Here is a 25,876-nt window from a genome sequence, read left to right as displayed (position 1 = left end):
ACCTTGGAGCTCTGGAGCCAAGACCGAATTCAGTATATTTTTACAGCAGATAAATCTGCTAATTTGACTTGAAGAGCAATATCCATGACTTTACGATGGTGTAAGTTCATATAAAGATGAATACAGTACAATACTAATATAGCTCCTCAGTTGTACGGATCATTACTTACCTTATACATGACAGATTCTAGCAAAGGTTAAAATGGTTGATATTTGTGAAATATAAGCCGTATTAAGCATATTATCTCCAAATAATAATACTTCAGACATATTTAAACTATTAATTGCTTCTCAGATAGTGAAAAGTTCTTGCATATATGAGTTGAGAGATGAATCATAGATTCTTTGCCAAGTTTGTTCCTTTGACTCTGGAATCTCTGTCTGTGGGAACCACAGTCTCTTTGACAAAAATCTTATTTTTTTCTTTTAATACGTTTGCTGGTGACCACTGGGAGTATCTGAATAAAAGTGTAAATCAAGAAGTATTTGTACATATGTGTAAAACTGATAAATCTTCACCCCCTGACACCCACCAGAAAACATTCAAACAACATCACAAAGTATTTTGTGATCTCATTATTAGGCACAGGACTCACCTGAAATGAAGAAGAAAAATCTATACATAATATTACCTGTGTTATGAAAAAACACTCGTATGGCGGGTGGTGGCTGAACTGGTAGAGAGGTGGCATGCGGTACTAATGGACTCGGGCTCAAATCTCTGCTGGGCAGGGAACAGTTTAATTATTTGAATTTCATAAAAGCAGACGTCACTGATCTACTATAAGTCCTGCTGACATGTCCTAAAAGTACCCCCACTAATACCAATAAACCAGTCCTGTATGAGACAGCCCTGGCATGTATTCAATATGGACAGTGGGTGTTAACACCAAAATGGTGACATGTGGAGGTGTATGGTATGTAGGAGGACTATTAGGCCTTTGAGGCAGGCTGTGAAGCCTATGCCCAGAGTCTCTCTCTCTCACGCACGCACGCACACACACACACACACACACACACACACACATTGTCTGCAAAATAAAATCAAAACTTAAAAATTTTGGCGGTATGCAGTATCTGTGCCTTGTTTTGGGCTTGTGGCATCTCCCATTAAGCCACAGAAGCCATTATACAGTACTACCATGGCAATGTTTACATGACGGGGGAAAATAATCCAGCCATGTTTTTTATTTGAACTGCAGCATGTTAGCACTCCATGCCACCAAGGCATCTAGTGTTCCAGTGGTATCAAAACTAAATAATGTTGTATATACAAGTGAAAAAATAAACTCAATCAAGGAACATATTTACTTTCTAAAATAACAGCACTTAAGTACCATAATGAGATTACTGTGAGCAATGAACTGAAAGAGTATTCAGGTATTACAACTCCATCTCTCTGACCAAACCATCAACAGCAAAATTAACAGGAACATCCTCTGCCTTCACCACATGACCACTGTGAACTTTGCGGCAGAGAGGACAAGATAGTCGTCCCACACTGAGGATGCCAGCCACACAACTGGTGCACACAGAGTGGCCACAGCTAAGTGAACGTGCACGACGTTCTTTCTGGTTGTAGTCCTCCAGACACACCTCACACTCCAGCCTCATCTGCAAGAAAAGGTTACCAGACATGAGGGTTGTTATGGAATTTACAGATTCTTTATTACTGAAGATTTGAGTGTCCATCCATCCATTCATCCATCATCCAATTCTACGTTGCCCCAAGACGAGCGCAGGAGTCTGGGGCTAGGCAAGTTGGTCTTGACATTTAAGATGAGAGTGACCAGCCTCACTCATCCCTGAGTGGCATTACGTGAGCAATAACCCCAACTACCCCTTGGATATAACCTTCACTGGCTCAATCTAATTGGAGTGCTGCAATTACCCGCTAAACCACCAGGTGCCATAGTTTGGTTAAATGGTTGCCACTCAGTGCAGTAAATGGTTTCCTGGTGTACAAGAAACCATTTGACTTGTCAAAATGTGTAAGGTGACCCACAGGCAAAAGGAACACGAAAAAATGAGGAAAAGAAAGACAAAAGAGGGAGTGTAAAGTCACCTGTAGGCAGAACGATGCAATTATAAACAAAGTACTATACTGTATAGTCCAGTCTCATTACACAATAGAGTTGTGTCAAGTGTAATCCAATCATATAACAATTTATTGCATTGTAAAGTTGAAATAACAGTGGTGTTAATGGGGTTCAGGAGGATGACCTCGACCACGAAGCCTAAAATGCCCCCCAAAGCCTCTGCCACCCACCTGAGGTTTGTCTTTGGCAATGCAAGTTATCACCAAGAGTCCTCCCCAAGGCTGGGAGACAGCTGGAGTGCCTGAATGATCACTCCAGGTCCTCATTAGGTGGAGAAGAGAGATGGAGATAGTGATCCAGTGATGCCAAGGGAAAGTGATGTGCTGAGATCGTGGTAGAGTGATTTGATAAGGCCGAGGGAGTGTGATGTGGTGAGGCCAGTGGAGCAGTGAGGGTGAGGGAGAGCGTGTCGGTGTGACAGAGTGGGGTACGGAAATGTCAGGCAGAGATGAAGACAAGACAGACATGATGAAGGCAGGTGATGCAGGACGATGCATTTGCACACCACTCGTTGATGGTATTGGCCCTTCCTCCGTGCTGCTGGCAGGGAAGAAGGAGGTGATGGTGGTCTGGGAAGCTGCCTTTTTCTTAGCTGCCAGGTAGGAGTTCCCTGTACACCTTAAGGTGTTGTTCGATGCTATGCACTGACTCATCACTTCTCCCCAGGTCTAAGTCCTTGTCCCGGAAGAATGCAGTGCCCTTGTCCTTTATCACAATGAACTCCTTCAAAGTTTTAGTGTCAAGAACACTAAGGTGTCCATCCTCGCCACCTTCCAGTGCCTCCACCTGAGCTCAATCAGCTCCTCTGTGGACAGCTGCTTGGTGTGGGCATCCAAGATGTCATGCACATCTTCCTTGTCAACCTCCTCAAATACAGCCTCATGCGAGAGATTGATGATGTCTCAACGGATGTTTTCAACTGCTGGGAAGCCTACGAAGATGTACACACACTTTAGCCTCACCTTGTGCCAGCTGGCAGTCAGTGTGCTTGGTGACACCTCCTTCCATTTCTCTGTAATATATGTCAATGGCATGCTTGATGTTAAACTTCCTCTGTACCACACTGGTCGCCCCAGAGTCACTCGCTCTCATCATCTGCTCCACGGTATGGTAGACATAATAAGCCCTGAAGGTTGCGATGACGTCTTGGTCCATAGGTTGCAGCAGTGATGTTGTATTGGGGGACAGTTGCACCACTCTGATGTTATCCATCCAGTCCATGCACTCAGGGTGTCTCAGGGCATTGTCCACTAGCAGGAGGAAATGGTTGGCACGGTTGCTCCTCCTGGCATAGTTGCATGGGTGAGGGGAAAGGTACCCTGCCATGTTTGACTGGCAGAAAACAGAAGTCAGCCAGGCCCTAGGGTTACTTCTTCAAATACCCCAAAGATTCTCCTTTGCACCCCTGCCAGTGTTTGAGGGTTCTCCCAGTGTTACACAACAGGCTGTATGAGCTTCAGATCCCCCTCTGCACTGGCACCAAGGAGGAGGGTAAGGCGGTCCTTTGCTGCATTGAACCCAGGCCCACATTGTTCTTCCTGGATGATACACGTCTTCTTTGAAATCCACGTCCAAAACAGGCCAGTTTCATCAAAATTTTAAGACCTGCTTAGGAGAGTATCCCCCCCTCCTCTATAATAGCCATGCGCTGCAGAGGGAAGGCCTCAGCTGCCATGTGGTCTGCGCTTCCTTGCCATGCATGGTCACATGTTTAAGGCCTGCAAAGGCCTTGAAATGCTCAAACCAACCTGTGCTGGCCTTAAGTCCACCTTGACCTCCATACCTTCCTTACCCTGAAGGTCCTTCCACAGATTGACAGCCTTACCTCAGATGAAGAAATGATGAAGAGGTTGCTTTGCTTGGTTCAGGTCATTAACCCACACAGCCAGAGGACGCTCCATCTCTTCCACGATAGGCTCCCTTGCTCAGGTTAGATGTTTTGCAGTCAGGGAAGGCATGTTCCGTGATGCCCAAATTAAAGCACTTGATTCCTTTTAGACATCGAGACCATGGACTGGGGCAGCTTTAGGGCAATGTGATCTTGCTTTGTACCTGACCCTCCTTATGGCACTTAATAGTGTCTAATTTCATATCAAGAGAAAGGCTGCCCCTTGTCCATTTAACTCTGCCCTTGGCAGCATTAGCAGCACCACGTTTTCCACTGGGGGTAGCACCAGACATGATTTCCAAGTTCAGAGTTTCATTTACTGTACTTCAAACACTCAAAGTTCTCTCTCCACTTACTATCACAAGCAGTACTATTTGTAGCATACTTGCACTGTTACTTGGTGCTAGCGACAGTGCTGCAAGGGTCTTTCACAAGTAAGACGGTTAGATAATTTGGACAGCACGTGGGAGATGATCGCTGGCGTGGGACATGTGAGCGGGACTCAATGGGTTGGCATGAAGGTCGCCACCTGCGCAGATCCAAGATGTGGGTTCTGAGCATGTAAACACTGGGTGGCCATCTTGGTTCTTGCATGCATCACCGCCTCCACATGAGATTCTCAGAGGCAGATATAAAAAATATCACTCTAGCCATATCGCGGCCATTTTACATTATTCCAAAAAAACAGTATAACTTCTGAATTATAGTTCTAGCAATCATCACACAGTGAACATTCATATATCGACACCAACACTATATTTGAATTATGTTAATTCAATTTGAGATTAGAGTGATGAGTTTTCCGTGAATGTTGGTGTGTATCAGGGGTCAGTTTCGAGTCCCTTGTTGTTTATCATGGTACTTGATGGCCTCTCACGTGACTTCAGAAATGGACTCCCATGGGATATGTTGTATGCTGATGATTTGGTGCTGATTGCACAGAATGAAAGTGAGACGGAGGAAAGAGTTAGGAAGTGGAGATATGGTATGGGACACAAGGGATTAAGAGTAAATGCAGATAAAATAAAAGTGATGATATCTAGGGCTGGTGGCAGTACTGTCAAAGAAGAGGGAGAGTGGCCATGTGCAATTTGTTACAAGGGTATGGGAAGTAATTCCATCTTGTGCAGTGTTTGTGATAAGTAGGTCCATAAGAGACGTAGTGGTATTAGAGGTAGACTGTGAGATAATGCTGATTTTATGTGTATGGTGTGTCAGGGAGAGCAGGTGGAGATTGTCAGGCGTGAAAGGATTGAACAAGCTGGTGAGTCTCTTGATTGTGTGGAAGAGTTTTGTTATTTGGGAGACATGTTACATGCTGGAGGTGGGGCTGAAGCTACCTCTGTGGCTAGAGTGAGGAGTGGCTGGAAGAAGTTTAGGGAGCTGTTGCCTCTCCTGACACTGAGAGCACTCTCCATCTGTGCTAAAGGATCTTTGTATGCAGCATGTGTTAGGAGTGTAATGCTGTACGGTAGTGAGACCAGGAAAGTAAAGGAAGAGGATATTTGCAGGCTCAAACATACAGAAATGACAATGATTAGGTTGATGTGCAGAGCATCCTTGAGTGCAAGGCCTGAGGGGGCTAGGTTTACGATGGTAGAGTTAAGAGGTAGGACGGGACTGAAGTGTATTGGTGTTGTGATGAGCAGAGGTAGACTGAGGTGGTTTGGGCATGTGGAGAGGATGGGGGATGATAATTGAGTGCAGAAAGTGACATGCGTTAATAACAGGTGGGGTTGCGAGGGGCAGACCAAAAAAGACCCGGGACGAGGTCACTAAGTGTGACTTCAGGGTTAAGGGATTGAACAAGGAAGCTGCCAGAAATCGAGCAGCATGGACAGCCACCATTAGGTGACCAAGGCCGACGCATGCAAGCTTGTTGCAGCCTTCAAAAATGAAATGAAATGAAATGAAACAATATAAATGATGCTCAAGAATCCATAGTTCTCAGAATTCAAAATGTTTTGTATTCTAAAACATGTGCTATAAGTGTGATGGTGCAAGGAATTTTACTATAAGAATGTTGGAATGAAGTGAAGATGGCTGCAGAATACTGTATTTGGTCTACATCAAAGCATGGTACAGTGACAACAGTAACAAGCAACAATGCACACCAACATCAAACATTTTTACATAAAAGAAAAACAGTACTTCAGCTCATGAATCTTATTTACCAGTCTCTGAGGTCTTACTGCCTGATTAGCAAAGTATTCCACTCTGGGCCTAAATTACATTCCAATATTACCTTAATCATTCTGGTAGAAATGATAATCGGATCAGTGTTGAAAAACATCTGGTAGGCACTACATTCCTTGGCTGCCTCCTCATCTCTTCCCATTAACTGTATTCCCAAAATACAAGCTATGCTCGTGTTTAACACACTTGCACATGCCAATGTGCTGCTTCGACATCCACTTTTTTTTTATTTTTTTTATTTTTTATTTTATATTTTTTTTTATTAAGTTCTTGCCTGGGACCTCTCTTGCCCCTATTCTTTGACCTAGGGTTCCTTTAGGGACAAGCACTTCCTCTTTTTCCCTCTTCTCTCTCTCCCTTTTTTATTATTTCTTCCACAGAGCTTCCTAGCTTTGTTAGGATGGGTTTACTGTATTTTGACATTTCCAAGTTTTTCCAGTAACTTGGTGTAGTGCTGCCCGCTTCTTCCTTCATATTTATCATTCATTTTCTGTGTCTGCCCTCCTCATTTCCTGCTTCTCCCATACTTCCTATCACCTTTTATTATTACTCTTTCCACTGCATGTAGCACAACACTGATTGATATGCCTAATGGTTTCCTGTAACCCATGAAAATCGTTTTGTTTCATTTTTGAAGGCTCCAACATCCTTGCATGCATCAGCCTTGGTCACCTAATGATGGCTCTCCATGCTGCTTGATCTCTGGCAATCTCCTGTTCAGTCCCTTAACCATGATGTCACACTTAATGACCTCGTCCCAGGTCTTTTTAGGTCTACCTCTTGCAACCTCACCCCTAATATTAGTACTTCTCACTTCCTGCACCCAATTATCATCCCCCATCCTCTCCACATGCCAAACCACCTCAATCTACCTCTCCTCATCACAACACCAATACACTCCAGTCCCATCCTACCTTGCATCTCTTCCATCGTAAACCTAGTCCCCCTAGGCCTTGTACTCAGGGATGCACTGCACATTCACCTAATCATTGTCATTTCTGTACGTTTGAGCTTGCGAATATCCTCTTCCTTTACTGTCCGGGTCTCACTACCCTTTTCCTTGTATAATAATTTCTTGCCTGCTTGTAGTTGTTATAAGCTCTCTCACTTTTATGCTGTCTATGTATGATGCATACCAAATCTCTCTTCCCTTTTGCATTTTTACAACCAGTATTAAACCAATTCTTCATCCTTATTTCTGTTTCTTTGTGCTGTGGGACATAATTCAGGACTCCTGTTTCACAGAATTTCTTATATACTGTATAACATTTATGTTGTCCTCTTAGCTCCTTTTCCCAATCTATATCCTCAAAGTCCTTCCTTAGCTCTTGATAACTGCCCTTTTTGTAGTTTAGCCTCATTTTGTAATTTTCATTATTCCTAACAATATCATATACTATCCTGAAATTGTAATCTAATACTGCAGTCAATTTTGCTGAATGGGGGCTGATAGATTATGTTGTCAATTTCATTTTCTAGCCTAGTAAATACGAGATCTAATAATGAGGGGTTTTCTGGTCCTCTTTTTCTGGTGTTCTTTACATGCTGTGTCAGAAAAAACTCCTATATAAGATCCAGGAGCTTTTGATCCCAACAACTTTCACAGCTTCTTACATCTAGAGTATTTCAGTTCATATTTGTTAAAATCTCCCATTAGTATAATTCTTTTAGATTTTTCTCCCATTCTGTATAGTAGGGTTCTTACTCTCTGAATTGTCTCTTCTGCCAGGTCTTCATATTCACCTCAATCCCATGTGTTCGTCTTGGGTGGCATATATAAATTTGTCACAATTATTTTCCCTTCTGATATACTAATCTCTACTGAAATTACTTCTACTTGTGAGGATATGTCTACTTCTTTCCCTTTTGCTTGGAATCTTTTCTCTGTTAGTATCATAACTCCACCTTTTTTCAAATTTGTCTCTTTGCCAAACATTGTACTCATCCAAATTTATGTATGAGTCGTTTGATATCCTTGGGGTTAATTTTGTTTCTGTTAGACAAATAATACGAGTCTCACTTTCTATGATATAGTCTTTAATCTCTAATAATTTGGATACCATTCCATTTATATTTGTGTACATCAGCTTAGCCATATTGTTCATATATTGACTTATTTGACACTGATTGAGTCTACTATCTTACTTTTATTTAGGCCCTGCTGTTTATGTGCCATTTTCTTACTTGCTGTCCTCCTGCTTTGTAAAAATTACTTCTCTCTTCATCTGACCTTGTATCATTCTTTTTGCTTCTTCCTCTTTTCCTTTACTAACTCCCATTCCTCTTGAGTTAGGCATCTTTTTATCCATACGGTACTTTTTTGTATTGCTTTGCTTCCTTAAGTTTGTTGGCATTTTTTAATATCTCTTCTACAGTGTTCACACTTTGGAAGGTTACTTTCAGAGGCCTTGACTTGTTTCTTTCATATTTCCCGAATCTCTTAAAGTCCTCTACATCTTTCTCACAGACATCTTCTGATACTACATTCAGTATGTTCATTATACTGTATTTACAATCTCCTTGTTATCTCTGATGATTTTATTCCTTATTTCTTCTTCATCTTTACCAGTGATGACTATAGGTTTGTTAATCCCAGCTGTTTCCATTATCAGCCTTGGATTTTTTCTTATGACGACTTTCACTTCTCTTGTCATGTCTTCTGCTTCAGCATTGTTTTTTGGATCTTGACTTCTTTTGGCTACTTCTGCCCATGTAGTTTGTACTTCCTCTGTGTAATTTCTCATCATTTCATTTGCCTGTTATCTTCTCATCAATGTCTCTGCTTTGTTTTATCAGATTACCTGCTTGTCTAATTATCTTTTTATCATTATTGTACTCCTTCAAAACTCTCTCATGGGTGACTACTGTATTTCCCATTTCATTCACCTTTTTCTTCAGAATGTCTACCTCAGCTCACCTATTGTTGCTTCTTTGTTATTTAATTTCTTTACCAGTTCCTCGTTTTTTCCCTTTTGTTGGTACAGTTCCTTCCTAATTTCATCCAGTTCCAGTCTGAAAGTTTCCTCCAGTTTATTCACTTTCCCTGCTAATTTATTAAATGTATCCAGTTCCACCAGGTCTTTGTAATCATCAGTTTATTTTTTACTGGCTCCCTTCCTCCTTACCTAGCTGCATTTCTTGAAAGTACACCATCTTACAGAAATATACTTTCTACGTACAGTTTAGCATCTCCATTATATCGGTGTTGGAATTTACCCGGCACCCATCTGTTGTGATACCCGGTGCCCGTCAGTCTGCTAACACAGCAAATTCCTTAGGACTCTGATTATTTGATATGATTTTTTTGGACTTGCTCTTTCGCTTTCACTTACTCTACAATATCAAAACATCTATAATTTAGATCAAAACCAAGCTTTACTCATGTTTTGATACACTTAGGTAATGTATTTGATGCAGCAGAGCAGAGTAGAGTGCGGTGACGCATGTCTGCCCTCTCCTACATTTCACTCGCGCGTGTGTGTGTGTGTGTGTGTGTGTGTGTGTGTGTGTGTGTGTGTGTATTTACCTAATTGTGATATACAGGAAATGAGCAATGCTTGTGAGACCCCGTCTCAATAAGTCAACTTTAACTTTAACTTTAAACTCGTTTAAGTTTTTAGACTGGACGATCTCTTTGTCCAGGCTATTCCACAGGTCTATACATCTATAAGGAAAACTATATTTCTTGATATCCTTCAAGCAGCTTGGCTTCTTCAATTTCATTCAATGTCCTCTTGTTACTCTCTTATCCCACACAAACAGATCTTCTGTGTCAATTTTATCTACTCCCATCATGGTCCTGAACACTGCAATCATGTCACCTATCTTTCTCCTTTCTTCTAAGGAAGGCAAATCCAGCTTTTCCAGCCTCTCTTTGTATGACAGATCTGCCAGACTGGGGACCATTTTGGTTGCTGTTCTTTGTATTCTCTCAATCTTGTTTATATCTTTCTTTTTGTGTGGGGACCACACTACTGCTGCATATTCTAACCTGGGGCGAATCATGGCCACTATCAATTTTTTCATCATCATCTCATCCATATAATGAAAAGCTACTCTTATATTAGTCAGGAGTTTATACGTCTCTCTAACTGCCTTGTTAATGTGTTTTTCAGGTGACAAACTGTCCTGGACCAGCACTCCCAAATCCTTCTCTTCTCTAGCTTTTGTGATTGGTTCATTACCCATCAAATAATTCAATGATGGCCTCTTGGTACTTTTACCCATTTCCAATATTTTACATTTCTTTGCACTGAATTTCATTTCCCACATCTGGCTCCATTCGTGTATCCTATCCAGATCCTCCTGCAGCATTTTACAATCTTCCTCAACCTCTTCCTTCCTCAAGATCTTTGCATCATCAGCAAACAGGCTTGCATAACTGGTCACTCCATCCACCATATCATTTATGTAAATCAGGAACATTACTGGTGCCAACACCGAGCCCTGTGGGACTCCACTTGTTACTTTCCTCCATCCAGACATCCTATCCTTTATTACTGTCCTCATTTGTCTGTCTCTCAAAAAATCTCTCATCCATTCCAGGAGGTTCCCCTTCAGTCCTCCTATATGCTCTAGTTTCCACATTAGTCTCTTATGGGGTACCATGTCGAAGGCCTTCTCCAAATCTAAATATACACAATGCACCCAACCATCTCTCTCCTGACGCACGTCAATCGCTCGAGTAAAAACTCAATGAGTTGGAAACACATGACCTTCCACATCTGAATTCAAACTGACTATCAGCCAAAATATTCATCTCTTCCAGATATTTTACCCATTTATCTTTCAGAATTCTCTCACACAATTCTGCAACCATGCTGGTTAGAGACACTGGTCTAAAATTCAGGGGTTCTTCCCTGTTTCCTCCCTTATAAACTGGTACCACATTTGCCCTCTTCCATTCTTGAGGCACTTTCCCCTCTTCCAGTGAACACACAATTAAACTGTGAATCTTATCTGCCAGTAGTTCTCTGCATTTCTTCAGTACTCACTTAGAGATTCCATCTGGTCCTGGGGCTTTCCTTACATCTTGAGTTTCCAGTAATTTATACACTTCCTACACTTCCACTTTTATATCTTTTATCACTACATTTCTAGTCATTCCCTCCCCTTCCACAAACTCCTTTTCATTAGTGAAAACTGATTGGAAACATTTGTTCATTATTTCTGCTTGCAATGCCGCATCTTTATAGATCTCTCCTTCTACTTTCAGTTTGGTGATTCCTTCCTTTTGTTTCAATTTGCCACTGACAAACCTATGAAACAGTTTGGGTTCATCCTTACATTTGTCTATTATACCTTTTTCAAAATTCCTTTCTTCCTCTCTACGTATTCTTGTGTATTTGTTTCTAGTTTTTTTATATTCTTCCTTTGTTTTGTTGTTGCCTCTCTCTCTTTCTCCAATTGTTCCATGCCATGTCTCTCTCTTTTTTTGCTATCATACACCTTCTATTAAACCACTCCTTTTCCTGTTTTCTTTCCGCCTTACTCTTGGCACAAATATTTCCACTCCTGAATTATAGAGGTCTAGAAAAATATCCCACTTCCTCTGTATCTTTCTTGTTTCACTGAATTTTCTCCAATTTGCATTTTCAAAAAATTTTCTCAATCCTGTAAACTTTGTTTTCCCAAAGTTGTATCTTCCCTGCCTATAAAGCTCGTCTCTTGGCTCCACGTTCCCTGTTATCATCTGGAACTCAATGACCACATGATCACTTTTTCCAATATGACACAGATATTTCAAGGATTCTATTACATTAGATTCTTTGGTAAACAGTAAGTCTAGTCTTGCTGGTGTGTCCTCACCTCGGAACCGTGTCTCTTCTTTGACCTATTGCATCATCACATTGTTCATTGTTATATTTAATAATATAATGCCCCACGAATCTTCACTGCCTCCATAGTCCCATTCCTCCCAGTTCACCTCTACAATTGAAGTCACCCATTAAGATTATATTGTTGCTTTTCTCAAAAATTTTCTGTAAATAACTAATCATGTCTGACAACATTTCCTGGTATTCATCATCACTCCATGCTCTTGTCTTAGGGGGGACATACACTACTGCCATATCTCTCTTGCTATTCCCTCCAGAGTCTAATTTCATATTTATCACTTCGGCCCTGCCTTCTCCCATTTCCACAGTATCTACATTTATGTTGTTCTTCACTGCTATCATCACTCCTCCTACCGTTTTTTCTTTTCTGTCTCTTCTCCACAGTTTGTATTTACCATCTTCTATATGAACATCAATATCTTCTCATAACTTGGTCTCTACAAAGCACATAACATCAGGTTCATGTACCCTCAAAAAACCGTTGATTTCTAGCCTTGCCGATATTAAACCATCAACATTAGTATATGCCACCTTCACGTTATTTTTTATGTTTTTTATACCCTCTTTTCTCCTTTTCTCTGTCGGTACCACTTCCTTAATTTCTGATCCATGACTCTCCAATAAAACACTGTCTTCTCTTCCTCCGTTCTCTGTTCGTTTTTTACCTTTGCTTCCTTTACTAACTCCTTTATTTTAGCTCTTTCTTCCTCATTTGCATCTCTTCTTATCCAGACATTTTTTAACCCTTCCTTGTCTGATAATTTCCATGTTCTACTGATAATTTCATTTACTGTTGCCTGGGACTTAAACTTTACCTTCAATGGCCTTGCCCCTCCTTCCTCTTATTTTCCTAACTTAAACATCTCTTCAATCTCTTCTTGAGCTTCGTTGTTTTCCTCCATGACTACTGATATTATTTCTTTTGCCTTACTCTGATTATTTCTTTTGCTTTACTCAGTTCTTCTCTTTCTCTTTCATCTTATAGTCATACGTTTTGCTTTAACTCCTGAAATTATTACACATTTTTTCTTATCTGCTACATACCTAACTAAAGATTCTCTACTTCTCAGTACCTTAACCACTTCCCTCTCTGCCTTTTCCTTGCTTTGTTGTTCTGTAATCTCTTTCAAATTTACATTTCCTTCTTCCTGAATTTTCTTCCACCCCTTATGTTGCTCCTTAATTTCTTTAATGTGCTCGTCCTGTATTCTTGATTTGGATTCATACTCATCTAGTTTGCTTTTCATCCTGTCCCTTTCTTCTTCCAACCTCTATTTCTCCCTCTTAAGCTGCTTTATTTTATTAGAGCCAGATTCATTGCTCACTTTTAATTCCGTAACCTCTCTTTCTTGTTTGTCACTGCATGTACAAACTTTTTCCAGTTAATTCTGCACAATTTTGATCTCGTTTTCCTGCTCTATGGTCCGTTCCTGTAACTCTCTAATTACTGTCCATACCTTTTTTATCTCCTGGACATTCCTCTCTGCTGTTTTCTCTACTTCTGCTACTCTTGTTTGGTTTAACTTAATACAGTAATCCCTGTACTTTCCGGACGCCCAATTTCCGGACATCCCCACTTACCGGACATTGTGGGCCTGGACCATCCGGGGGGGGGGGGATCCCCCCAAAATCCAAATTTTTTCCCACCCGTAATTTGAAATTGCCGCGCAGCGCCAAACAGCTGCTTACACCATGGCCCCTTCACCCCTTCCTTCCTCCCCCCTCCCCCCTTCCCTGTCAGGGTTGCCATTTGTTATTTTTCATTACCAAATGTGGGCCAATTTGGTAATGAATAATTTGTTTGGTAATGAATCACAATAATGCATTACCAAATGGATTTTTCACATGTATGAGGATACACAGGATGGAGATGGTGGATTGTTTGCTCTTTCTGATTAATATGCTACCCTACATAGCGTGAAAATAATCAACATGGTGTTAATTATAAGGAGAGTGATTACAGGTATTTCCACTTGTATATACAGTATAATTAGTGAAGAATAAATGCTAGCTTTATGAATTTGGTAATGAAAAGTTAAATTTGGTAATGAAAGTTGAAGAGATTGGTAATGTGGCCGTTGCGATCTGGCAACTCTGTTTCTCCGACATCAACAGTTACTCCCTAACTTCGATTGTGAATAGATGCTTATCGCACTGGAAGCCACATGTGCTCGTTTTTTGTTAATAAACAGTGAATATACTGCAATACCTTGCCTCTAGAACACATGGGAATCTACAGTGTTGTGCAGTGTTAAGAAATTTGAACTTAGAGTGCAAAGGATCAACTGTGGAGTGCAAATTGGCAGTTTAAACTGGCAGTTAGAACTGCAGTGGTGCAGTTAAGAACAATGTGCAGTGTTAAACAATTATAACTCACAGTGCAAAGACATAAGTGCAGCACAACACTGGATTACTGTACGTGCTTCAAGAGCGTTTTCACCACTGCCAAAACCTTGGAAAGGCAGCCACAAACGTGATGTAAGTACCCTGGCTGAGGTACAGTCACTTCTAATTCCTCATTCTTTGGTTCCTTTTCATTTATTTCATGCTTTATGTCCATTATTGGTGTGAACAGGGTCTTAAATAGGTTTAAATAGGTGCAATGCATGTCCGGTAGGGAGTTATTTAGGTGGCTTTCAAAGTTAGGCTGGTTAGGGTCCATAAGTACCAGTCCAGGAGACTGGTGCCCACTATCCGGACAGGACCACTTTCCGGACATGCCTTTGGCTCTATTACGTTGGATAGTGGAGGGATTACTCTTCCATTTCCCACATCCTCTTCAGTGAAGCCCTCACTCTCTCACCAGTCATAAACAAAGCACCGTCCCTTTCCGCCATGATTCAACCACATGGAGACTTTCTATTTCCACTATGTCTTAATCTTTTTATGACCGAAACCGCGGTTTTCCTTACTTGTACTGTCCGACGGGACCACCACTCACGCACTCATTTACATGATCACAAATAGGTTGGTCTCCTTTTCGTTGCTGATTCAACGATTATTTCCCCACGATCCAGGAAGAGCTTCGTCTCCGTCGGCGACCTATATATATGTGTGTTCTTACCTAATTGTTCTTACCTAATTGTATCTTTACAGGAATGAGTCAAGCTCGTATTGTCCCGTGTCTTAGACCATATTTATCGTACATATCCTTAAATTTGTGAATTGTTTTGGCACACACTATTTCATTCGGTAGTGCATTCCATTGATCAATTGCTCTGTTTGGGAAACTGAATTTCCTTACGTCTTTATCACCTCTCTTCTTATGCAGTTTTTTGCAGTGTCCTCTTGCTGATGCTTCTCCATATGTTAAGTAATCATTTATGTCTATTTTCTCCTTTCCTGATATGCACTTATATAGCATTATCATGTCACCTCTTTTCCTTCTCTCCTGTAGTGTTGGTAGATTCAGTTTATTTAGTCTTTCTTCATAGCTTAGGTCCCTTAAGCTTGGTATCCATCTTGTAGCGGCCCTTTGAACTTTTTCAATCTTGTCTATATGCTTTTTGAGATGAGGACTCCAGACTACTGATGCATATTCCAGGGTTGGTCTAATGAATGATGTTATTATCCTTTTTAGCATGTCTTCATTTATGTATGTGAATGCTATTCTCATATTTGCAAGCAGTGTATACATGTTCCGTACCTTCTCGCTGATGTGGTCAGCCGGAGATAGTCTGTTATTGATAATCACACCTAGGTCTTTCTCTCTTTCTGATGTGTATAGGGTTTTATTTCCTAACTTATAATCCCAATCAGGTCTTTTTCCACTTTTACCAAACTTGATTACATGACACTTGTCCACATTGAATTCCATTTGCCATGTACTACTCCATTCATGAAGTTTATTTAATTCTTCTTGTAGCTCCCTACAAGAGTCTGTGCTAGTAATTCTCCTTTGTATTTTTGCATCATCTGCAAACATATTCAGATAGCTCTTATTTCCAGTGTTACTGTTTATATCATTTATGTACACTAAAAACATGATTGGTGCCAGCACCGAACCCTGTGGTACTCCACTAGTCACTTCTTTCCATGATGAGTAGTTTCCTCTTAGTACTGTCCTCATTTCTCTTTTTATGAGAAAGTCTTGCATCCAACAAAACAGTTTGCCTCGAATTCCTCCTTGATGGTACAGCTTCCATAAAAGTCTTTGGTGTGGTACTGTGTCAAAAGCTTTCTTGAAATCTAAATAGATACTGTCCACCCATCCTTCCCTTTCCTGTATTGTGTTTGTTACTCTGTCATAGTAGCTCAACAGATCAGTAACACATGATTTTCCTTTTCTGAAACCAAACTGTCTTTCTGTTATCATACTGTGTTTTTCTAGATGATTTACCCAAGCTTTTCTTATAAGTTTTTCTAATACCTTGCTTACAACACTAGTCAGTGATACTGGTCGGTAGTTGAGAGGATTTTGTCTATTTCCTTTCTTGAATAAGGGGACTATATTTGCTTTTTTCCAAATATCAGGTAGTTTCCCTTGACTCAAAGATTTCTTGAAAATTAAAAATAATGGTTTACTTAACTCATTTGCACATTCTCGTAACACCCAACATGAAATTTCATCAGGACCACTTGCTTTTCCTCTGTCTAATCTACTTAACTCCTCTTGTATTACTTTTTCTGCTATTTGTATATCTGGTAGTATGTGTGGACATGCGTGTTCCACATAGTCTCTCTCAAAATTTTTTTCTTCTGTAAAAACTAATTGGAAATTCTTATTTAGTGCTTCACAAATATCTTTCTCTTGTGTATAAGTGATTCCCTCGTCCGTGATGGATTGTATTATATCTTTTACTTTGGTTTTGCTTCTGATATAGCTGTAAAACAGCTTTGGTTGATTACTACTTTTATTTATTATATCCTCCTCAAACTGTTTTTGGGCTTCCCTCCTTATTCTTGTATAGTCGTTTCTTGCCTGTTTGTAATTATTATATGCCCTTTCACTATTGTGTCTTCTGTATCTATTCCACAACAAATCTCTTCTTTCTTTAGATTTTTTACATTCTGTATTGAACCATTTCTGTATTTTCTTATCTCCTTCTTTGTGCTGTGGGATGTAATTCTGGACTCCTATTTCATAAAATTCACAAAAATTTTTATATACAGCATTTAAATCTTGTCCTCTAAGCTCATTTTCCCAATCAACTTCTAAGAAATACTTCTTTAGGTCTTGATAATTTCCCTTTTTATAGTTTAGTCTCTTTTTGTAACTGTCAGTGCTGTTTACTATGTCATATGCTATCCTGAAGTTATAATTTAGTACTGCATGATCGCTTTTGCCGAGTGGAGGGTGATATATTAAACTGTCAATGTCATTTTCGTGCCTAGTAAATATTAGATCTAGCACTGAAGGTACATCAAGTCCTCTTTTTCTAGTGGTTTCCCTCACATGTTGCGTTAAGAAAAACTCTTGTACGAGATCCAGGAGCTTTTGGTCCCAGCAGCTTTCTTGGCTATTTATATCTAGAGTATTCCAATTTATATTTGTATTGAAATCCCCAGTTAGTATAATTCTTTCCGATTTCTCTTCCATTTTATGTAGCAAGGATCTTATACTCTGAATTGTACTCTCTGCTAGGTCCTCATATTCGTCTCTTTCCCATGTGTTTGATTTGGGTGGCATATACAAATTGGCTACAATTACTTTACCTTCAGATGTGTCGATCTCTACTGCAATCAGTTCTACTTGTGATGGTATATCTATGTTTATTTCCTTGACTTTTAGATTTTTCTTAGTTTATATTATAATTCCTCCTCCTTTTTTTAAATTTCTGTCTCTTCTCCATATATTGTATTCCTCTAAGTTTAGTATGTCATTGGATATCCTTGGTGTTAATTTTGTCTCAGTTAGGCATATTATTTGTGGTTCATTTTCTCTGACATAATCATTCATCTCTAGTAATTTAGATACCATTCCATCCACATTTGAGTACATCAACTTTATCATTTTGTTTATATACTTGTCATGACATGGTTCTACTAACTTCCTCCTTTTTCTTCCATCCTGTTTGTGTACCACTTTCGTACCTGCAATCCTATTACTTTGTAAAAAAATTTCTTCTTGTCCTCTTCTGATCTTCCCTCATTTTTTGTTTTTGCTTCCTCCCTTTTCTCTTTCAGTAATTCCAGTTCCTCTTGTGTTAGACATCTTTTTATCCATACATTTTTGAACTCCTCTTTTTCCATAAGATTCTTTGCATTTTTTAGTATCTCTTCCACAGTGTTTACACTCTGGAAAGTCACCTTTAGAGGTCTTGTCTTGCTTTTCTCGTATTTCCCTAACCTTTTGTGTTCCTCTATGTCTTTACTACAGATTTCCTCTGATACTTCTTTCAGTAAGTTCATTACATTTGCCATCTCCTTTTTGTCTCTAGTGATTTTGTTTTTAATTTCTTCCTCTTCTATACCAGTGATTACTATTGATTTATTTATTTCTACTGAATCTCTGACTAACTTTGGATTGTTTTGGATTATTCTTTTCACTTCCTTTTTAATGCTTTTTTCCTCCACCCTTGTTTCCAAGTCTTTCTTTACTTTCACCATTTCAGCATACGTGATTTCTACATCATTTTTGTAGCTTTGCACAGCTTCATTCACCTGTGTTATCTTCTCCTCAATATCACTGCTCTGGTCCATAAGACTGCTTGCTTGTCTAATTGTCTCTGTGTCATTTTTTAACTCTTCCATTACACTCTCGTGATTAAATACTGTACTTCCCATTTCACTCACTTTCTTCCTAAGGGTATTCAATTCCACTGTTAGTTCACTGATGGTTGTGTCTTTCTTATTGGCCTCCTTTCCCAGTTTATCTATCTCTTCCTTTTGCAAGTGCATTTGCTTCTTTATTTCATCAATTTCATTTTTGAAAGCCATTTCTAGTTTGTGTACACGTTCAACCAGTCTATTGTGAGTCTCCACTTCAACTAGTTCTTGGTAGAAATCGTCATTTTGCTTTTTACTTTTATCCCTTTTCTTTTCCAAATTTGTTTTACTGAAGTATGTATCCATTTTGTAATACTAAATGAACAGAGTATGTACTTACAGCGTGCACGCTTTCCCGGTCTTTCTGTAGTATAAACAAACCCAGCTGACTCAACGCATCGTGGTTGTTTGTTGTTTCAACCAGTCTTATTTAAACTTATTATTTCTTTTCCTTTTAATAATGAAAAATCATTTAGTCTAACCTGGTACAGAGCTTGACTCATTCAAAGATACTTATTTAGGTAATGCCTCTGGCCGTGTTGAGCTTGTATGGAGCGCCGGTACAGACGTCCACATCCGACGATGCCGTGTGTGTGTGTGTGTGTGTGTGTTCTGATATAGTACACTATGTAATGTGTTTTTATCCTCATTACTGTCAGAAATAAATCAGATTAAAAACATTTCTTCTGTTAAATAAATAAAAGGTGTAAAATGATGTATATTGGTATTTTTTCAACCTTCATTGAATATTTTTTGAATGATGTTGGTGGTCAGGAACCTAAACTCCTTATTTGTTAACAATCTTATGGGGGAAAAAAGGTTTGTTATTTGACCAATTTGTTATTCAAGCACTTTTTACGGATTCCATCCCTGTTGAATAGTGGGGGTGTGGTGTACAGTACAGTAATCTCTTGATTATCCAGACAGACATTACCCAGACAATCCATTACCCGGACGCTGTCATCTGGCTGTTCAAAACCATTATTAGTACATTTTTTTATAGCAGAGGTATACCCCGGTTTAACGATGCAATAGGTTAAGTAAAAACCCATTGCTAGGCGGGGTATTGTATCTCAAAGTAGATTTAATATGGAAAGTATAGGGATGCGTTTTTGAGCCTTGGGTTCCCCCTCCCCCCCAACCAAGTCCTAAACCCACCCAAATGAGTCCACAAACAAGTTTCCAGCCAACCTAAACCCCCCAGATAGCAACCCCTATGGGCCGGGGGTTTTCCGATGTCACACACTTCTCCCTACGGGGGATTTTGTGATTTTGGAAAAAATACCCTTACTTCAAACAGTAATATCTGTCAAACTATAACAGCTAAAGAAAAAATTAAAGATACATAAGACTCTCCAACTCTTCCTCTTTTAAATGAAAGTATCCCCACATCTCCAGGTGGTGCCGTTGATAAATAAGGATAAGTTCAAAGGGTGGCGGGAAGACACTCGCGGCTACACGTCAATTGGCAAGGCTCCGCACCCAAAATCGTGATGGTTATACACATCAACTGGCGCATGGGGGGTTAAAACAAGCTAAATTAAGCCTAAAAGTTGTTTATAACTGACCTAAACTCAAAAACAATATATAAATATTATCAAATATGTCTGGAAAAAATCAAACTTAGTAAACTGTTCCCCAGAATGGCAATGTTCACCCCACCCTCAACTAAAACACATTAATCTAAGTCTATAAGCAGTTTACAAATCAACCTAAACACAATATTTAAGTCCAAATTATAATCAAAAGCGATAAAAAAAAAATAAAAACACATTGTTAAACCAGGGTTTGGCCATCATTGGATGGGATACTGTTTTCTCAGACTCTCTCTCCCACCACTTACGACCTCAAGTCTTTTGAACATGATATGTCTAGGCGTCTTGATAAGAGTGAATTTAATTCTGACTTTCTTTTGAAAGAACAAATTAACCATGCATTCACTCTATGGGTCATTCTAACTGGCATCACAAGCATAGACACATGCCCGTGCACATGCATGCAAATGTGTGTGCGCATGCGCGCGTGCACACACACACACACACACACACACACACACACACACACACACACACACACACACAAAAGTATTCAAATGGATCTCACCATCAGCTGGCACCTCGATTTAATTGGTGTCCTTGCAGTCCTGAAGTCTCCAGGAGCTGGGAGCTGGGACAGGAAAAAACAAACTTATTAATTCATTCATTCATCATCCAATGTGTTGCCCCATGAGGAGCATAGGAGCCCGGGGCTAGGCAAGTTGGTACTGGCATTTAAGATGAAAGTGACCAGCCTTACACATCCCAGCATGGCATTATGTGAGCAATAAACTCCAATCACCCCTTGGATATAAACCTACATAGGCTCAATCCAACTGGAGCACCTTAATTACCCACTAATCCACCAGGCACCATAATCTGGTTATATGGTTACCACCCAGCATAGTAAATTGTTTCCTGGTGTACAGGAAACCATTTGGCTTGTCACTAGAGTAGAGTTATCTGTAGACAGAAGGAAGATGAGAGACAGAGGAGGAAAGAAGGAAACGAGGAGGGAAGAGAGGAATGGGCAGGCACCTGAGAGCAGCACTACACCAAGTGGATGGTGAGTGGCCCCACCTACCACTACACACACACACACACACACACACACACACACACACACACAATGTATCATATATTACGAAGCTGGCAATATATGCTACCTAATGAAGACTTACCAAATTATTCAAAGAATGTGATAAACATGCAACATGATAAACATAATTTTGCAGTAATAAACAGTTGTTATCTTTAGACTAATAAAATGAAAAAAGTAGCCCATTAAATAATGATACAGGCAGACAGTGAAGGCCTTAAAAAAGTGTAAAAATTTACCAAATCTATGATAACTGAGTGATTCAGCAATATGAAGCTTCTAAACAATGTTATTTTGAGCTGTTGTCATTTTTGAGCTGCCCTTCCCTGTCAAGCAGACTCATCAATCGTAGTTTAAGCCACTGTCCCATGCAGTGAACTGATGTTCCCATGTACCTGACAACGCCTCACTATGGCATGGTGCAGGGATTAGTGTAGAGGTTTGGTTCCTGGGTGGATGCTGCATCAACATCTCTCCAACCAGTTAATAGAAGCACCATAGTAGGCTCTATGTCACCCTGTTTTTTTGTGGCTATATAGTTGCCACCCAGCACCTTATTATTAGTACCTTGTGTGTATGTTTCTGTATTTTTATTTTGTGAATACGAGATAAATCTTGATTATTTTCTTGCTACCAATGTGCAGTTTTATGTACTGTACATGGAGTAGAGGGGAAATTGTTGAGTGCTGTGAAGAGTATGTACGAGGGAGCTAGGGCTACGGTGCGAGTGGATGGTGAGCTGAGTGAGTTCTTTGATCTCAATGTGGGACTGAAACAGGGGTGTGTGATGTCTCCATGGCTGTTTAATATATATATGGATGGGGTTGTAAAGGAGGTGCAAGGTAGGGCAGTGGATGTGGGGGTTGCCCTAATGAATGAGGGTGAGATTTGGAAGCTTCCGGTGTTGCTGTTTGCTGATGATACAGTATTGTTGAGTGAAGATGAATGGGAGTTTCAAGGTTTGGTGAATGAATTTGGGACAGTGTGTAGGAGGAGGAAGCTGAAAGTTAATGTAAACAAAAGTAAAGTTATGGTGTTTGAGAAGAATGAAGTCACAGAGTGTGCAGTGAGGTTGGATGGTGAGGATATGGAGAATGTGAGTGCATTCAAGTACTTGGGTAGTGTGATGAGCAAGGATGGAACTTTGGGGGATGAAGTACGTGAAAGGGTACAGCAGGGAAGAAAGGTTGTTGGTTCACTGAAAGCAGTGATGAGAAATAGGGAGGTGAGTATGGAAGTTAAGAAGTCACTGCATGATAGTATTGTGATCCCTACCCTGACGTATGGAAGCGAGGTGTGGACCTTGCAAGAGGGGAACAAGTCAAGAGTGTGAGGAGTGGAAATGAGTTACTTGAGAGGAGCATGTGGAGTGACGTGGAGGGACAGGTTGACGAATGAAGAAGTGAAGGAACGTTGTGGGGTAGATGTGGATGTGGTTGAAAAGATTAGGAGAAATACAATGAGGTGGTTTGGACATGTGGAGAGAATGGAGAATGAAAGACTGACTAAGAGGGTGTATGTAGGTGAGGTGGAGGGAGGGAGAGGGAGGGGTAGACCGAGGATGAGGTGGAGGGATGGAGTTGAGAGGTATATGAGGGAGGAGGGGGTGAGTTGGGGGGAGGGGAGTCAAATGGTGGGTGACAGAGTGACTTGGAGGCGTTTTGTCTGTGGCCACCCTTTGCGGGATTAGGGCGTCGGGCTATAGATAGATAGAATAAACATTAGAAAAGGAATATTGGTAAAAAAAGGAAAAGCGAGAGGATTATTATTATTATTATTATTATCATCATTATTATTATTATTATTATTTCCCTAGGCAGGCTGGGTGAACAGCACCAAGTCCCTAAGGAAGGCCACGGATGAGACCAGGCATTCCAACAGAACAGAGCTCTCAAGGAGTGTATGTTGTGTTGTTGGTGAAGGTGATTGTGTGCAATGAAGTCTTCCATAATGTGCTTAATAGTATGGGGTGCTGTGTTACATCCTGGACAGGCGTCAGCGACGGAGTCATCCAGCCTCTTCTGATAACTTAGGAGGGCTGGATGATGCCCACATCTCAGCCTGGCCAGGTGGACCCTGTCCTCACAAGGGAGGTAGGATTCAGAAGGGTGGATATCAGGAGGCTGTGCATGCAGTTGTGTGTTGTCTCTGAGTGACTGAATGGAGCGGCGAGTGATTTGAGCACGGATATGCTTCTGGAAGCTGGTTTGAGGTGGGCGAGGGGGGAGAGATGACAGTATTTGTGTATGATATCCTGTGCTGGGAGTTGTTTTGATGTTCCTTGGTGTGTGCTGGGTATTCCTGTTGCAGTGTGAAAGTTGTGTCTGCAGTGTGGTGTACGGTTGTTATGGTGATTTCATCTGCATATAAGGCAATGTTTGTGGATGGCTGGGTATAGGAATATCATGCACATATAGACCGAAGAATGTGAGTGACTGAGTGAATGGATCCCTGTGAAACTCCATCAGGGAAATTTTGTGTTCGTGATGACTGTTAAATCAGCTTAATGGTCAGCAATGGGTTGCTGGGTGGTAGCCATATAACCAAATTATGGCACATGGTGGTTTAGTGGGCAATGGAGACACTCCAATCGGATTAAGCCTATGTAGGTTTATATCAAAGGGATGGTTGGGGTTTATTGCTCATGTAATGCCACTCAGCAATGAGTGAGGTGGGTCACTCGCATTTTAAATGTCAGGACCAACCTGTCTAGCCCCGGGCTCCTACGCTCCTCATGGGGCAACACTGAATTAGATGATGGATGGATGGATGAAACTCTTCTGTGGAGTCCTGAAGACCTCACAGAAAAGAACACCAGTAAAGACAATTATAATAAGGACTTAGCACTTGTGCCACTAAAGAAAGAAAAAAAATAAAAGATTTGACTAGTTTAAGGTAAAAACAAGAACTGCTGACAGAATTGATTTTACTCATATACAGCACCACAGTTCACGTAGTCCTCATTATTTCAGGGATGTTTCAAATGTTACAAATTTTTCCCTACAACTGGTACCACAAAAGGCAAGTGTCCAATAATTCACTGTGGAATTGATAGCAAAAACAAACATCAGTAAGGAATATCTCTAATGAGGACTTTGTGAATTTCATTATCAACAGCTGTTGTGGTGTGGATGTGGATGTGATAGGAAGCGTTATGAGGAACACACTGAGGTGGTTTGGCCATGTGGAGAGGATGGAGGGTGAGAGACTGATGAAGAGAGTGTATGTGAGTGAGGTGGAGGGGGGAAGAGGGAGACCAAGGATGAGATAGAGGGATGGGGTGGAGAGGTATATGAGAGAGGGGGGTGTGAGTTGGGAGCAGGGCAGTGAAATGGCGAGGGACAGGCGACGTGGAGGCGATTTGTTTGTGGCCACCCCAAACGGGATTGAGGCGTCTGGCAATAGATTGATAGATAGATAGAACAGATGTACAGTATACTGCTTTTCAGCATAAATTGAAAAATATTTAAAAATGTATATTATCTTTCCTAAACAGTTCACAGAAACTTCAAGGAATATATAAATTCACCTTTGGCAGCTTAACTTTCTGAAGGATTTCTTCCACTTGTGCATGTCCTGCTGAAATTGCTACATCCAGGGCAGTTTCTTCATAGTTGTTAAGAACGTTGACATCCAAGCAGCACTGGAATATGAAAAGTTTTTTCAATCTAAGAATGAATAATACAGGTATGGTACTTAAATAGCTTTTTAAAACAAATATAACTAAACACAATTAATTACTCAAATTACCATAATAAGTAGCTATACCAGTGTTATACTACTTCAAAGATGCGTGGAACCACCGTCTCACTTGCTTCTCAGTCCCTTCAGCGACATTCGTGGCCTTTCCTCTAATTTTCTCTCTGCTGAACGCCACTTTTCTTCCTCTAAGCCTCACCTTTTCTTCCTTACTGAGATTCAGCTATCTTAGGCAAATGACAGCAAATCCTTCTCTCTATCCTCCTACTTTCTCTATACTGTACCCACTTCAAAACCAAGAGTAGCAATTGTGTGAATGTATGCAACAACATATCTTGTTCTCATGTTCATGAACTTGAATATTCTGAATTCTCTGCTCTCTGGCTTCGGATATCCTGTCATTCTCTGACTAAATATATCTGCGTTGTGTACTTATCCGCTAATTCTAGTGACTATGAAAAATTCTTTGGTTAGCTTACTTCTATGATGGAACACATCCTGTCAATCTCTCCTTTTCTGCAATCTCCATTCCAAGCGATGTCAGTGTTCACCACCATCTTTGGCTCACCTCTCCTTTCACTGATCCACCTGCTAAGCATGCTTACATCTTTTCTGTCCTTGAAAGTAACGTGTACAATATCCTGTTTCTCTAACCACCTTGGAGAGTGTTCTAACACATCTGGCCTTTTCCTTACAACTAATCCTTCTGCTTATTCTGTTAACATTTTTTCTCCATTGGGAATCGTGGTAGGTGGGGGCAATCTCCATCCACTCAGTTGGCGTAGTGCTGCTTTGGGTGTCTGCCCTTTCCTCTC

At 40.4% G+C, this 25,876-nt stretch overlaps 1 protein-coding gene across 3 annotated transcripts in view; it reads right to left on the bottom strand.

The window, feature by feature from the left end:
- Positions 1-1,220: 1,220 nt before the first annotated feature.
- Positions 1,221-25,876, bottom strand: part of LOC145407871 (uncharacterized) — a 69,409-nt gene continuing 44,753 nt past the window's right edge. For all 3 annotated transcript variants that reach the window (XM_080278726.1, XM_080278728.1, XM_080278727.1), the window contains 3 exons: positions 24,892-25,005; positions 20,832-20,894; positions 1,221-1,614 (listed from right to left, as the gene is read on the bottom strand). In XM_080278726.1, coding sequence (XP_080134852.1) covers positions 1,384-1,614; positions 20,832-20,894; positions 24,892-25,005 — 408 coding nt within the window. In that variant the 3' untranslated portion in view covers positions 1,221-1,383. The remainder of the gene's footprint in view (positions 1,615-20,831; positions 20,895-24,891; positions 25,006-25,876) is intronic.

This window comes from Coenobita brevimanus, chromosome 74, assembly GCF_032717465.1.
Source record: "Coenobita brevimanus isolate Jiangsu-jjx chromosome 74, ASM3271746v2, whole genome shotgun sequence".
In the NCBI taxonomy this organism is placed as follows: domain Eukaryota; kingdom Metazoa; phylum Arthropoda; class Malacostraca; order Decapoda; family Coenobitidae; genus Coenobita; species Coenobita brevimanus.
Note: the sequence above shows the minus strand (reverse complement) of the source record. Positions and strands in the feature narration are given on the sequence as shown.